A 16,018-nucleotide genomic window follows, 5' to 3' on the forward strand; every position below is an offset into this window, starting at 1 on the left:
AGCCAGGAGCCCAGCCTGGTCCTGAGGTAGCCAAGGGTTTCTAGCAGAGACCTGTCAGATTAAAAAAACACCCGGTTTCCTGGTTGTACTCGCTTTTGAGTTCCTTCAGCTTACCACATTTGCTTGCCCGTGTTTCCTTCACGTTTGGTGGTTTTATTATTTTTTTTCTCTGCAGCTGACCCCCGAATTCACGCAGAGGCTGAATAATAAAATCAGGGAGCTGCTCCAGCAGATGGAAAGGGGCCTCAAGTCCGCTGACCCACAGGACTGCACGGCGTACACGGGGTGGGCAGGTAGGGCGGCTGCTGGGGTGGGACGGAGCAGGAGCTCTCCGAAGGAGTGTTCTAGCTCAGGCCGAGGCAGACCATGGGTTTTTTGGCTGTTTGAATGATCATAGGCCTGTGTCAGGAACAGTGCTTCTTGTCCATGTTTTCATCCATTAAAACAAGGTGCTTTCTTGGGACTCCCCATTTTTGGAGCAGGTTTCAAGCTGCAGAGGGAAGATCATGGTGTTGCAGGGCAGGGCTTGGTCTTCCCTTAGTGATTAGTGACAAATGTGTGCAACAGAGAAAGGCAGCACCTGCTTGACAGCAAACAAGGGAACCATTAAAGGGACTGGTTCCAAATGTGGCCACGGTGGGGATGGTGACTAGTAGGCAGATGTACATGATAGGTCATTTACCTGCAAGGAGTTCTTGCAGAGTGGCAGCAGTGGTCTTAGGGCCTGCAGTAATGTCCATCTTTTCCATTTGGGTTGAATTTTATCTTTTGACATTGTCTGATTGGCAGGTTGCTTCATTCCTTTTCCCCAGGTAGTGCCTTTCCACTTAGCCAGGGCTAGTTCTTCTCCAGTTACCCGCTGGAAGGAGCAGAAATGCAAGTGTGAGTATAACGAAGGATGGAAGCCTTCCTCAGACTAACTCTTGTGTGCAAAGCTTCCAGGAGCTTGTCTTTCTCCTGTTCTGCAGTTTCAACCTGGTTTTCTTTCCTTGGGATTGTTCCCTGTCTTCCCCTCCCTTTTCCTACCTACTGGAGCCAGAGAGGACACACCTTTCTCTGCCGCCTCGACCTTGCCTACTGCTTTGTGCTTTGTTAGGTTTCCTGCCTTCTGCGCTGTCCCAGGCTCTAGGGAGGGACCCTGGGGTAGTTGCAATTAATCTCATGTTTGCTGCAAGTCTTTGCTGCTTTTTTGGTTTGTTTTTTGGGGTTTTTTTGGGTGTTTTGTTTTTTTTGTTGTTGGCCAATGCACTGCAATTCTAAAAAGCAACTTTCTACATTATAATCTGGGTGTAGCTGGCTTGTGCTTGGATGCTGTGAAACTTGATGCCAACAGTTTGCTTGGGAGATCATTGTGTGGTGGTGTTAAACTAACATTGCAGCCTGATGACAGCAATGCCAGAAATGCCTAATTAAAAATTTTAGTAAGGTAGGCGGGCACTGAGAGTACTCTACAGCAGTTCATAAGAAATGCTAGGATGCCAGTATTAAATTCCGGCGTGGGAGAACTCTGATTTCTTCAGTTGCTGCCTGTGAATTTATGCATTTTTGTTTAGTGCTGGCTGATTTCACCTTGGGAGACAGGTTCAGTCTTCCAGTTGGTGTGATCCTGCTCTGAGGTGTGCTCAGATGAAAAGCACTCCATATGTAAAGGTGGTCTTCAGTCATGAGGGTGCTACTTGGCATGATGGCAGAGTCTACCTCTGGACAGAATAATTCAGGAGATAAAGCAGGAGGACAGTTAGCTGATGTTAGGAGCACTCTGAAAGTCTGCAGGGAGAAGGTGAACACCTTTCCCCAGAAACCATTTTCCCTTACTTAAGGACCTTCATGTGGGAAAGTGACTGCAGATGTGAAACAGTGGTTGAGAGCTCTGGTAGGATTTCTGCTCGTTTTTATTTGGAAGGTAGTTTCTCAGGAGGAATTATTCTCTTTTCCTCCCAGGGATCATTCCTCGTTGGGCACACAACCTTCTTGCCTTGGCTATAGGATTAGAAAAAACCCAGGGACAGATTTCTTGCAAGTCACAGCCAGCAAAGCGAAGTTTGCAGATATTACACTGTATATTTGTCGCCCTCCCTTCCTTTATAATCCTAGACATATTAATTTATTCAGTGCTGGTTTCCAGAGACAAAATTAATTGGGACAAGACAGCAGCTTTTTTCTTCTAATTGCTTATGTAGAAAAGGCTTGTTGAGTATCTTCTCATGTAAATCATTGCCCAGCAGTCTGAAATCAACCCGCACTCTTGTGGCCGCTAATAGGAGATTTGAAATGCGGCTCTCTTAGTGGAAACTCTGTGTGAAATGTAACATACTTGAGTGTACTACATTACACCCAGTAATACATAGCATATGCTGGCATTTTATTCTGGTGCCTGTTTCTTTCCCACCACCCTTGACAGAGCACTGTTCCCCCACCCTGCATTTATGCTAGGGAAGCCACGTCTTAGTCTCTTTCACTGGTATCAGAGTGTTGACTGAGGGAAGGTAAACTGCCGTAAGCTAATTCTGAATCAGAAACAGTTCAAATCCTGGCAGAGGTACAACTGCCTCATCCATTTGTAAATAGATTAGCATGAAGATGCTGAAGAGCACGTACGTGTGTGTTGGTATTTCTCATAGTGCAAGAGGCCTCTCTCCAAAGACTGCCTCAACTGGGAACATACTGGAAGGGGAATGGAAGGAGACTGGCTTCACTCCTGTCCCCTCTTAGGTGACTGCAGAAGCTAGAAAGCTCCCAAATCTGGTGCCTGCTGGACTGTTGTGTCTGTCCAAGATGATGAGGTGATCTGCTACCTGAAACAGTATATAAGGGAGAGATTCCCCTTCCTCCACATTATGGCAGTGCCTTTGAAATTTGTTTCCCATGTAAGCATTCCCTTCTTTGTCATAGTCCTGGCTTTCAGAGCTCGAGGGCCTCTGAAACAGGCCGGTGAGTCAGCTGGCCTGCCTCACCCACAGCTTTTGGCTGGCCTGTTGGCAAGTGGAGACAAGGAGCAGGGCTGAGTTGCCTTTTGAAAGGACTTCAAAAGACATAGGAGATGAAAGAAAAGCCATTTAAGAATGGATAGAAATTCTGACCGTACCAGTTCAGGAACACTTCTGGAAAAAACACCTTTCATTAACTTTAGTGCAATATCTTAGTCTTAACCTCAGAACCCAGAGAACTTGCATCTCTGTAAGCAAATTCTGTTCAGAAAAACAGAAATCCTCAGATAATCCCCACAGAATAAGAGGCAGTGAGGCTGCATTTGATGAGAGAGAAGAGAGTGCCTTGTGTCACCCGCATAAACCACATTCCTGCCAAATGCCTGGTGGTTAGTTTTTGTGAAATCTCTGTTCTTGGAGATAGTCAGTATTTGACTGGAAAAGGCTCAGTGCGTTGGGTTGTAAATTTGAAGTTGGCCTTTCTTTCAGAGGGTTGGATCAGATCGCCTCCACAGATACCTTCTAACCTAACCTGATGCAGGATTCTCTGATAGGGTAATGTGTAGTTTTGGTTTGGGATGGGCTGGTTTTTTTGTTTGGGTAAAGCTTCTTTAGTAAAACTTTTTACAAAAGAAGCTTTTTTGCCCAGGTTTAAAGGCTGGAGAAGCTGACGCATCCTGAGAAATTCCCCAGGTCCCACAATGCACTAGGAAGGCAAGCTGCAGTAAAATGCACCTGTTCAGACAGTTCTGAACACAGGATGGTACAGCCCTCCGGAGATGTCTCACTGCCACATTCAGCATGGCTTTGGCATGCATTTATGAGCACAAGATAACATCCCATGTGTCTGCACCAGAAAATATGCTTATTGTCCTTTGAGCTGGGCAGTAAAGCTATGCCACCCTCTCTGTAACTTATGCCCCATGCCTAACTCATTAAAATGACATCAGGTTTCTCAGTAGAAGTCATCAGGCTCCATCACTATGTGCAGAGATAGGTTTCTGCTTCTTCCCTCTGTGTTTCGCATCCTGCTTTGAGGGTATTGGCTGACTTCATTCCCTGGATGAATGCCAGATGTCCAAGCTCTTTGTTACTATAGATGGCCGGTTTGGAACTGGTCCAAATTAGGTCAAGAAATCTCTCTTGCCAACCTAGTGTCCTTTGTGAAAGACCACATTGCAGCTCAGCTCCTGATGGACAAGGAGGCACGTTCAGAACATGTCTACTGGGCGTCCTTGCTGGTACTGTCAGCAAGGGGACTGCAGTGGAGCTGACACCAGGCAGAGGTTCCTCTCACTTTTGTCCACTCTATTCAGTGTGAAGGGTAAGCTTTGTCTCACTACTGCTGTTCTCCCACCAGCAGAACTGTTTGCAATCCAACATAAGTATAGGTCAAGGGTTTTTTTGGAGTCTTTTCCAAAGATGATTGAACCTGGTAGGAAAGGGGGCAAGAAATATTTTAAAAGAGAAGAGGCAAAGCAGTAAGAGGAAAACAATGCTGAGATATTTACTTTCTAAGAATTCAATCCTAGCAGTGGTCTTAGCATGGTAGTTAAATACATAATTAGGGTGGTATGATTGCAGTGGGGATAGAAGCTACTTAGAAAGCAAAAAATTGTATATTAAAATAGATAAGTCAGGAGTGCAAGTTGTGCTCAGATATCAGGCCTGTTAAAGTCTAGAAGCTGTGCTAGGTCCTAAATAAATCAAGGAGAATCACTTGATATTTGCTAGCTGGAAGAGGAGGGTTCTGCTTTGAAGAAGGGCTTCATACCCACATCCTTATAGACTTGAATGATGGCACCATACATGTGAGCTCTCTCTGGAAATACTGACACTGAACTGATCAGAGAGAGTACAAGGGTACTAGCTTAAGCAGGAAATGGAAATTTGCCCTTAATATACATGTGGAATTGAGTTGTCTGTAGCATGATACTTTGGAGATTACCTGTGCAAAATGAGAAAACAATCTAAATATAAAATTGTCCTCAGTACCATGGAAAGGAATTTTGCAGCATGCTTGTCCCCGCACACCTTACCACATCAAAATCTGCAGAGATTGGCTCTATTAATTTAGGCTTATACACAGGACCTGAGTCTTCTTAGAAATGGTGACTGGCAAGGGAGAAATAAGATTTTCTCAAAGTGATGTAGGCCAGTAGCTTTCTTCAGTGCATGTTTGAGGATGCCTTCCAGATAGAAGGATGGTTCAAATGGGGCAGACCTTTCGGACACAGACTTATTGAGGGCTCCTCAGGTACCTACTAAAAGCTTCAAGAGCTGGGTGAAGACAGGGCAAGGGACAGCAACTGATGTGACTTCTCAGTAGCAGAGTTGCTTCTGTAGCTGGCCAGCCCATGGAAAACCTCCAGTGAGGACCATGCAGCCTTTTCCAGTGTTCCAGGTAGCTGTTTCCAGTAAGGGCTGATCTCATTCATGATGTGCTGCAGAGGAGAGTCTGGCAGCCCCTTTCTTTTCTCCACCAGTCTCTCTCAGCAGCAGATGGTGTCCAGGGATCTGCTTCCCAGTGGGAGGGAAGGAAAAAAAGAAAACAAAACATAACAACCAAGCAAAAGAGCCAAGTAGGATGTGTTAAGGTTGCTGCTTCTCAGTGATGATGACATGTCACTTTTTAAAAAAATCCAATCCAAACTATGTGACCCAGCCCTTTACCTCCTGACGTGGGAAGAAAAAGAAAATTGAGATAGGATAACAACTTCGCACTACTCTGCAACAAGTACCATCTTGCCCAGAGGTGATTTTTTTTTTTTTCCTCCACTGTTTAGCAACAGTCCTAGCTACAGTTGATAGATTTAGGTGGTTTGTCTAGGTCCCATCTTTTGCTCTTTGCTACTAAAATTGTATGTAACCTGTGTATCAGAAGCTCCATTGTCCTCCAGGACCTCCTGGGTCAGACACCGCTGTTTGTCTTGACCTGTAGTCCACTCGTGAACAGCATTGGGTACACAGAGTTCACAAAGCAGGAAAAGAAGCTGTGGATGCTATGGGTTATGCCCCTGGATGTGCCTAAGAAGCCTGTATAGAAGGCTTATGCCCTAAATGAGGCTGACGGCCAGGCTTTTAGATTCATTAAAATAGCCAGGGCACATAGCGGGAAGGGTAAACTTTTCTGGTGGGTTCAACCTTTATGTTCCTTTTGCAGGCATTGCTTTGCTGTATTTGCACCTGTATGATGTGTATGGAGACCCAGCCTATCTTCAGGTGGCCCATGAGTATGTGAAGAAGAGCCTGACCTGCCTGACAAGACGATCCATCACTTTCTTGTGTGGAGATGCTGGGCCTCTGGCAGTGGCTGCTGTAGTCTACCACAAACTGCAGAACAAAAAGCAGTCAGAAGACTGCGTGACTCGGTAAAATGCTTGGTTACGTCTTTGACTTAATGTTCCTCTGGCTCATAGAGATGGGCTGGGCTGGGCTGGTACCAGGCACTCTCTGCCAAGCCTGAACACATTTTATTGCAGTATGATGTGAGTGAATCCAGTAACTTAGCAAGGCTGCGCAAACTTGTTCTGCCCCGGGAAAAGAGGTAGCTTAAGGACAAACACGCTTGAGGAGCAAGGATATTGTTCAGCTGGTATTGCCATCTTAAAAATAAGTCCGATAAACACAGGAAGAAAAAAATGCCAAAATTTAAAAAAAAAAAAACAAAACAGAGCTGAGGTTTGGTATTTTTGTAGAACCCTTAAATTTAGCTTTAGAGCCATTTTGATGAAAAGGAGAAATGTGGCAGGATTATTAGATTAATTTTGTCACTCGCTTCCACTTGCTATTTGTTAAGTTGACCTTGACTTAAGACTGACAGCATCCCTTTCAACTGCTGAATGCAGCTGGTTATGATTCATTTATTTCTGGTTCCTGCCTTTCCTCAACTGTTTTCAAATGTATTTTTGTTGGGTACTTAAGACAAGAAAAGGACAAACAAGCAGTCCTACAGTCAGAATCAGCATGTGGCAGAGGAAAGAAAAAAGTTAAGGAGATGCAGTTCCAAGCTTTTCTTGCTTAAGAGAGATGAGTTTTGAGAAGGTGAGAAACAGCCTTGTAAAGAGTTTCCATTTACGCGTGGTCAGCGCAAAAATAAGACAAAACCCCTGGCACTTCAGAACAATACTGAGTGCCCTTAAACAGCCATGAGCAAGTGATTCATAGTATCAATTAAAAAAGCAGTGGGTGGGAATCAGCAGTGTACGTATGGTTTGGACACCAACCACTCCCTTAACTAAGAGTAGCTTCTCGTTTATGTGGATGTCAGTCTGAGGATAGAACTCTTCTTTATTCTTGAAATAATCTGCAGTTTATGTTTTGCTTAATACTGTCTCACAGTGGTGAACCTCACTATGATTAATGTATTTGCTAACAAAAAGGGAACTAATCTGCCAAACAGGACTGGCCAATTGTGGTCAACGCATAAGCCCCAAGTTGTGAAAAATCTCTAATCCGTGTTTTCTTGCTGTAGCTCTCCCCTCCCCGCATCCCTTCTGTTCTGCCTACAGTTCTGTGACAGAATGGAAACTCATGATTAATTCTGCACTGCCATCTAATGGCATAATAAAGGCAGAGCCTTGGAAGTTGTTTTCTTCCTACATCTGAGAGGAGGAAAGAAGAAAAATGTGGCTTTTTCAAATGAACAGTTATACTGTCCTTACTCTGACACCAATTCCCAGAGCAGTTAGCCTGACCATGCTACCTTTAAAAAGAGAGTATTTGTTTGAGAAATGGCTCCCTTAATTGAAATTCTTAAGTGGGTTTTGACTATGCTGTTTAGTTACAGAACAGTTGCTAAGTTATGCAGTACAAGTGCATAGAAAGTACAGTTCTGTTACAGCTGTGGAGAAGGAAGGCCTCTCTCCATTTTGTTCTCTGTCTTTCGAAGCACCACATCTTTACAGAGCCCGGGGAGAGAATCCATCAGCCAGGTTTTACCTGCAGTGGAAGAGAAAGCTGCTTGCTTTTTCTTAGTTCCTTGCTCTTGCCTAAATGAGTTCATGACTAACAGATGTGCAGGGCAGCCCATTTTCCAAGAGCCTGTGAAAATGTGAGCTGTGTTGCAGGAGTCCTCTTTTCCCTGCCATCTCCCACCAATTCAGAAGGTCAAAGGGTTGCTTTTAGGCCATACAAAAATCCCATCTTTCTCTACAGCTGCGTCGCTTTCCCTCTGTCCAGAAGCTTCTGATTTTTGACAGTTGAGGTAATAGGCTGATATGTGAGCAGGAGTGGCTCTTCCTTTCAGGGACCTCAGTTTACCCCCTCACACTTGAGAATTGCATTCCACATGCAATGAGTCCAGCAGCATCCCTGGCATCTCTTGCTGCACACATGCCATGCAGCCCTGCCCCACATTTCTAAAACAACAGAAGCCACTGGCAAGCTTCCTCCCCTGATTATCCTGGCTGGGAAAGGAGCTTGAGGTAGCAACAGTAATGCATGAGGAGCAAGAATAGCTCCAGCTGCTCCAGACCTCCACAGAAAAATATTTCACATCCAAACCTCAGAAAATCCTACTGTGGTTATTACTGTTTATCCACCCATCCCTTCCTTCTATTGCACCTAATATTTCCTTGACATCTCAGAGATGAACATCACCAGCCAGCATCTCTTCTGGCCAGCCTGCTGCTGGGCAGAGTCTGTCAAAATACTCTTTTCCTCCTTGGAAACCCTCCTCTTCATCTGCCTTCCTTGGACTTGGGGACAGGGGACATGAGGAGGCAGCAGGGCTTTCCTTTCAGCCCATACAGCTGAGAGAGGAACCCCTGCTTACTCCTAGTCTTGGATGTAAAGTCTGTCTCTTGGGTTTAATCTGCGAGAAATCTCCCCCATGGAGCAATGCGCATCTCAAGTGGTACAGGAGGAGACAGGGCCAGTCCACCTTGAGACACTGCTCTCCTTTCTCCTTCAATATCCCTGCTCACTTTGAGCCCAGTGCCAAGGGAAAGTTTCCTGCCATGAGGAGCCACAGCCCAGCATCCTCTCTCTGCTCCGAGGGTACTCCGGACATTCGGTTGCTTCTTTCCTTTGCAACACATTGTTCTGCCCAGGAGCAAAGGCCGCCAAGGCACCTTTTCTGCTCCTCACGCCGCTGTGACAGGGAAGCCCTGCACATACACAGCTCTCCTGGCTGGTTTCTTAGTCAGGAAAGAACAGCCTTGAAGCCACTTGGGCTGGTATTTTAAAAGTGATGGCATTTTTCAGAGTGCTGTCTCAGGGGTGAACAGAAAAGTCAAGCCAAAACCAGTCACATCCCTGCCTGCTGTTCTGGCGGGGAAGGACATCCAGCCTTGTTGGAGGTGTGATGAGAGGCAAAACAAAGGAAAAAAATTGCATCAAGAGTGAACTGGGCTACAAAGCACCAGTGTGAAGAGCTGTCAGTCTCTGTTAGCATACGAGGAATATCACTGACTTTGCAACATGATAACAGAAAAACGGCAAAGAAAATATCTGACTCCAGCAGACCTCTCGCTCCACACTTGTGGACTAAAGCCTGGTGCCTGCCGAGCTGTCCTCAGTGCAGGGTCATACCACAGACAGCCTGCAGCACTCATGCTCTGCTGAGCTGTCCTCACTACTTAGTTCTCCCTAGAGAAGACTTCTTACAGATGCTGCAGAGGCTTGGTGTTAAACATGTCCAGCTGCTTCTCCCCACCTCTTACCTAGATTTTTAGCTCATGGAAGCACCTTTCTCCATGGATAGCGTAGCCCTGGCCACTTGCAGGCATGGAGAGAAAGGGGCTTTTCTATCACGACTTCTGGACGTAAAGGGTGAGATTTTTCCACATACCATCAGCACTAGTTTGACTTTAGCATCTCTTGAGCAGCCAAATTAAACAGATACCAGTTTAGTTTGAAAATAGTCATTTTTGGCAGGGGGTCTGCCTTGCCAGCAGCATCACAGGGAGGTAATGGTTATGCTGACTGTTTCCTATAGCCCAGGTTTCCCCACAAGTAGCTTTCCCAGGGCTGGTGCTCTAAAAACCAAGCACATAGTATGACTGCATTATAAAGAGCTTAGCAGACTAAAGCAGTAACCCAAACAAAAATCGGAGGGGAAGGAGGGATTCTGCACCTTGTATCGCTGGAAGGCTGAGACCCAGAGAGTGACATCTCCAGAGCACAGGCAGCATGAAGGAACACGCGGTGTTTTTGAGCTCCAGTCTCACTGCTTGATTACATGGCTTTGAGCGTCCTCTGATCTCCCCTATATGAATTTTTCTTTGTAGTTTGCTCCATCTACACAAGCTCGACCCCCGAGTGCCAGACGAACTGCTGTATGGGCGCATGGGCTATCTCTATGCACTAATATTTGTGAACAAGCACTTTGGAGAAGAAAAGATCCCTCAAAGTCACATTCAGCAGGTACTGTGGCTTCTGATGATTTGTCAGTTGTCTCTTCCCATGCAGCTCATCTTTGGGCAGGTGAAAATCAATACTAGATGTAGAGAACTCTGGCAACAGGGGACAAACCATATCATGGCATCCCTGCTACTCTTCTTCCAAAGGGACAAAGCACCACATGCCCCCCCACCATCCATATAAATCCATAGGCAGTACTGAATGGCATACATTTCACTCCCTCACCCCCACTCTTCCCTCTGCTTGGGCAGAAAAACAGCTCTTTTGTTCAGTGTCAGGATACTCGCAGGGCTGTGTCCAAGACAGCGGCATTTCCTTCACCTGCACCTGTTCCCATCCACAGGTCTGTGAAGCAGTTGTAGCCTCAGGAGAGAGCTTGGCCAAAAGGAGGAACTTTACAACGAAGAGCCCACTGATTTACGAGTGGTACCAGGAGTACTACGTAGGGGCAGCCCATGGTTTGGCTGGGATTTACTACTACCTCATGCAGGTAAGAGGTGGTGGAGGGGAGAGGCCTTTAGCAGCTGTTCAATGTTTCTTTGAACAAGGAGGAGCATTTGAATTGGCTCTTGGTGATGTCAAGCTGGACAAGATCCCTCGTCTTATGGACTTACTCCTGTGATTATGCATCCCCACTTCTAAAGGTTTTCTCCAAGTCTGTGAGATTTAATTTCCCACTTCTGTGAAGATCTGCAGAGAAATGTGATCTGCATTTTACTAGCAGTTTCAGATAATGAAGGCCTGTAGGTCAGCTGGGTCTGAGCTTCCCCCTCTTGTGTTATTTACTTAAAAAATATCCCCATTTGTTGGTATGTGTGGGTTTTGTGCATCTTTTGAGGTGGTTACTTGGAGCAATCTCAGATCATTACAGAGTGAGAAGCTCTGTAAGAAAAGCTTAGTACTTAGGAAAGTACCTTTGTTTCCAAATCAAGGCCTGTATCTGAACAGGAAAGAGGTGGAACTTTTTACTTTGATAACAGCTGTCTTCTGTAGGGCCTGAAGTAGGCAGGGCAAGACAAGAGGTTGGGAGCTGGAATGCCCCTTTGCCCTGATGCCGTCTTTCTCACAATTTTGCACAACTCACTGGAGCTCTGGGAATATTCCCTTCCCTGTCTCTGAAATAAGGGTGGTAATTCCCCTGTGTGGGTCACTGTATGCATAAAGTTACAGTGCTTAAGCTCTTAGAAAAATAACAGCAATAAATAACATTGCATTTTCAAAGCATTAAGGGCACACACTAAGCAATGCAAATTATTTTAATGTAGCAATGTTCATAGAAATAAGTGATGCCTTTATTAGACCCAACTCTCACAGCAGGTGGAGAAAAGCCACCAGGTTTCAAGTATTTGAGCTTTCCTTCCTTAAGCAGCCTCAAAGTTCAAGCCCATATACAGGATAACTGGAATTGCTGTGAATATAACCCTCTTACATGACTCCGAGAGGAAGGGGTGGTTGGTGTTTTTTAAGCAGAAGGAGATTTGTCAAGAGAGAAGTGAGGTGACTCTTGCTTAGGAGTACAGCATGGCTAGTTGGGAGCAGGGGAGAAAGCAGTGTGCTGTGAGCCCAAATTTGCACCGAGTCCCTGAGCTTGTTCTCAGGCTGATGTTTTAAAGAATTTTAAGTGTAAGCGTCCCATAAAACACTGCATGGACTTCATGCTTCTCTGCTGTATGAAGTACAAGGAGCCTGGATCAGCCAGGCATGCTGCACAGAAAGCCTTGGAGGAAGCAAACAAGGGAAAGATGGAGAGGAGAACATTGGACTTTTATCTCTGATGGTTTTACAGCACAAGTATTGATTTTTAATTTTCAAGTAATCAGCCTGGGAACAGTGTGATCCTTGGATGAGAGCGCTTATTGCAGATTGCTATGGGAAATTAGAACTGCACAAATTTCATGTGGGGCAGTGGCATTGGAAGAGGACACTGAAGCAACTCCCCTACTTCTGTCTGGGGTCAGCAAGGTCACCCCCTTGCAATTACCCAGAAACATCTGTGAAAATGCAGCATCACAGCCTGCCAGCTTGGCTGGCCCAGCAGCTCAGATCTGAGATGCTCTCAGTGCTAGGAATCATTCCTGGTATTCATTGTTCATACTGTTTTTATTATGGAGTTTATCTCTTTACTCCAGCTCTGGGTATCTGAAACTATTCCTACTCATCTTCAAGAAAAGCAGCAGCAAGCCCTTTTGCTTAGAGGGGTGGGTGACATGCTAGGGGCAGCCTTTGTTTCTGGGGATGCAAGGGTGTGACTGGAAATAAGTCCGCGCTGAAGGCAGAGCAGCCTGCAGCTAAGCAGGTATTTGTGATGTGGGAAAGCCAGGACCAAAGAAATTACTTCTTTTACAAGGAGCAAGAGAGAACGTGGCCATAGTTGGCTTTGGTTTTGCCTCTCAGGCAGATCTTGTGCCTCTTAAATTACTTCTTTTACAAGGAGCAAGAGGGAACGTGGCCATAGTTGGCTTTGTTTTTGCCTCTCAGGCAGATCTTGTGCCTCTTAGGGAGAGATAAAATGCTAATTCTCCCTGATTTAATGCTTTCTCTCTCTTAGCCTGGCCTTGGAGTGAGCCAAGTAAAACTGCACAACGCAGTCAAACCCAGTGTGGACTACGTCTGCCAGCTCAAGTTCCCATCCGGCAATTACCCTCCATGCATCGATGACAACAGAGACCTCCTCGTCCACTGGTGCCATGGGGCACCCGGTGTTATCTACATGCTTGTCCAGGCCTACAAGGTACCAGAAATCTTGCAAAGACCCTTTGGGAACCCCTAAATGTGGAACTTCATCAGGGAGAAGACTCTGTTGAGACACTCCTGCCTGAGAGAAGGATGGCTTGTTGCAGTGCAATCACCCCACAGGGACCACTGACCAAAACAGAAACTAGTCTTTTAAAAAACTATTTCTGAAAATACCCATCAGCTCTCTGGGGTGTCCTGCTGCAGGTGACTGATGGTGACAACTAGTTGTGTGTGAAGTAATGGTCCTACAGCCCCATTCATCATATCAAAAACATCCTCCTTTAAAGTAGAGAGCAAAGTCACAGCATTAAGACTTCAGTAGGAGAGAAACTAATTAACCCAAGCCTCCCCGCTCACACAGGAATGCTCTTTGTGTGGAGGAAATTGCCTTGGCAAGAAGGAATATTTCTTGTCTCTGCAGGTCTTTGGGGAACAGCAGTACCTAAATGATGCCATACAGTGCGCAGAAGTGATCTGGCAGCATGGGTTACTGAAGAAAGGCTACGGGCTGTGCCATGGGACAGCTGGCAATGCTTACAGCTTCCTAGCGCTGTACAACCTCACTCAGAACATGAAATACCTGTACAGGGCCTGCAAGGTGAGAGCCTATGTAAGGAAGGGAGAGGGGACTGTTCACTTCTGCCTTTTACCTCATCAAATTTGCCTTTGAAACCTAATTTCTAGTGTGGAAGAGATGCACCTAGCTCTGGCCAGCTCCACCAGAATCGTCCTTCAGCAGCACAGTCACTGTCTGACAGCCTGTACAGAAGGAATACCCTGCAGAAGCCTTACTCTGCAAGGGATAATATGAGGATGAGGGTGGGTTTTTTTAAAGATCTGTCTTTAACAGAATTTGAACACTTGTTGTTCCTCTTTTCACAGTTTGCAGAGTGGTGTTTAAGCTATGGTCAACATGGCTGCCGGACTCCAGACACGCCATTCTCCCTCTTTGAAGGTAAGCTCCATCTCTATGCTTCTGTTTTGCTCCTGGATCTGAGCCAGTCCAGCACCAAGGAAAACCAAATACACGCTCCACTGAAGGCTTTGCAAAACTCAGCGTACAGGATGGGAAGGAAATTGTATTCACTGGTTTTACCCTTTTCCAGAAGGTGTCTTCTTGTAACACAGGCTAATGTCTTAGATAGAGCATCTTGTCCTCTTGGGCCTCCTGCACAGAATTCTGCACACAGCTCTCAAGGGGAATTCTTTAACAGGCACAGGCCAAAGTCTACCATACAGTAATTTGTAGCTTGGCTTCTCAGACAGTCTCTTTTCTGTGTATTTTTAAGGATTAAAATCCTTCATGGGCTTTCCAGTTCCATTCCAAAGGTGAGTGAGGAACAAATGGGGCTGCTTCTGTAGGCTTTGTTGGCTCCTATGGCACTTTGTGGCTCCTGCTCACAGCTCCCCCAAAATCTGCCATCAGCAGGTATTGCTGAAAGAGCCAGTTCCTCAGCTAACGTAAGTCTCCATAGCTTTGCTGCAGGCCAAGGAACAAGGGCAGTTACAGCAGTGAGGACCGGAGATAGGCAAATTGTTAAACCTGTGGACAGCTAAAGGAGAAGGGAGGTAGCTGGAGGAGGGAAAGGTCCATCATGTTTTCCCAGGTGCTTTTCAACATTTGATGAACTTCAAAATGCTTTCCCACTGATGTACCCAAGTTGCTTGGGAAACCTGGGTTCAGACCTTGGAAATAATGTAGGTCCTTCTGAAAACATTTTCCTTTTTTCTGACTTCATGACTCATTCATCCTCTTGATAATTGACAAAATGGGTGCCTAAATCTCTGAAGGACATTGTGTTTTCTTATCTTCAGGTATGGCTGGAACGATCTACTTTCTTGCGGACCTGCTGGTGCCAACCAAGGCCAAGTTCCCCGCATTTGAACTCTAAATTTGAGTTTGGCAGTTTCCTGCCTGAATCCTTCTGCACTTGGAAAAGCAGTTTGAAGCTGCTTTCTCTTTCTTCCAGACTCATCGTTGTTTACCTAACTGAACATAAATCCATCCTCCTGACGGCATGCTGAGTTAATATTTTTAGTCATCTCATTGCATTGTTTCAGTTTAAAAGACAGAATGCAGATTTTGCTGGTGTCTCTTAAAAAATGCAGGGTTGCAGGTGGGAGCAGGGAGAAAGTGTACAGTATTTTGTTGGCTATAGAGTTTTGCTATTTTCTGTATCCCATTTCCTGGGAGAAAGCTTTCTATTGGATTTAACTTTGGCTGTTTAATTTTTTTTTTTTTTTTATGCTGACAAAAACTTTCAGGAATCTAGTTGCCTTTGGAAAACAAAAGTTGGAAAACAAAAGGTGAAAAACTGCGACTACTGCCCTGCAAGTTGCTTTTAAGGGTTTTCTTACTGAGCACTCAGGGAGTAGGCAGTTCAGTAGCTGGGCTGTTCCACCTGAAGGGAATGTGATGGACTTGAGTCTTTCTATACGTTTTTTTAATGTCAGACTGCAAATGGCACAGCTGGAACTGGCATGCCAAAGCCTTGTCCTGAATTTCCACCTGCTTTAGTGGACAAATAATCCACTAGCTTTTGTACTTACTTGCTATCCTTTGCAAGGTTTAGCATAAGTCTAGTGATCATCTAATGGAAAACTCCAATCTGAAAGGGAGCTAAGCATGCTTGCTGGTGTGGTCTCTTCTGTTTAGCTTTGAAAGTATATTTTCCACTCTTTATTTAAAATTGTGTATGAATATTGTAGGTGTTAGGCAGTGCCAGGCCCACCAGCAGCAGCATAGGAAAATAAATGTATGTCACTGAGTTCTGTCAGTGTTTAACCTATTACCTGTATAGATGTTGTTTACATGCTTTGTTTTATAAGCTTTCCTGAACCTGGATAATTTGAGTCACTTGTTTGCATTGTTACTGTGTGTTGTAGTTTGATATGCAACCACATATCTACCCACCTGGAAAATCTCCCCTAGGTTAAATAACTTTGACCTGTCAAGCAGACCAGATAATTGTAAGGAGTAAATCTGCTTT

The 16,018-nt window shown here is 45.3% G+C and overlaps 1 protein-coding gene across 1 annotated transcript; it reads left to right on the top strand.

Moving 5' to 3' along the window:
* Positions 1-177: 177 nt before the first annotated feature.
* On the top strand, positions 178-15,239 carry LANCL1 (LanC lantibiotic synthetase component C-like 1 (bacterial)). Its single transcript, XM_010085787.1, has 8 exons — positions 178-293; positions 6,091-6,298; positions 10,160-10,295; positions 10,636-10,782; positions 12,841-13,023; positions 13,450-13,626; positions 13,911-13,983; positions 14,844-15,239. The coding sequence occupies exons 1-8, from the start codon at positions 233-235 to the stop codon at positions 14,918-14,920; spliced, it is 1,062 nt and encodes a 353-aa protein (XP_010084089.1). The 5' UTR covers positions 178-232; the 3' UTR covers positions 14,921-15,239.
* Positions 15,240-16,018: the final 779 nt, after the last annotated feature.

Source organism: Pterocles gutturalis, unplaced genomic scaffold (genome assembly GCF_000699245.1).
Source record: "Pterocles gutturalis isolate BGI_N339 unplaced genomic scaffold, ASM69924v1 scaffold24615, whole genome shotgun sequence".
NCBI classification, from domain to species: Eukaryota; Metazoa; Chordata; class Aves; order Pterocliformes; family Pteroclidae; genus Pterocles; species Pterocles gutturalis.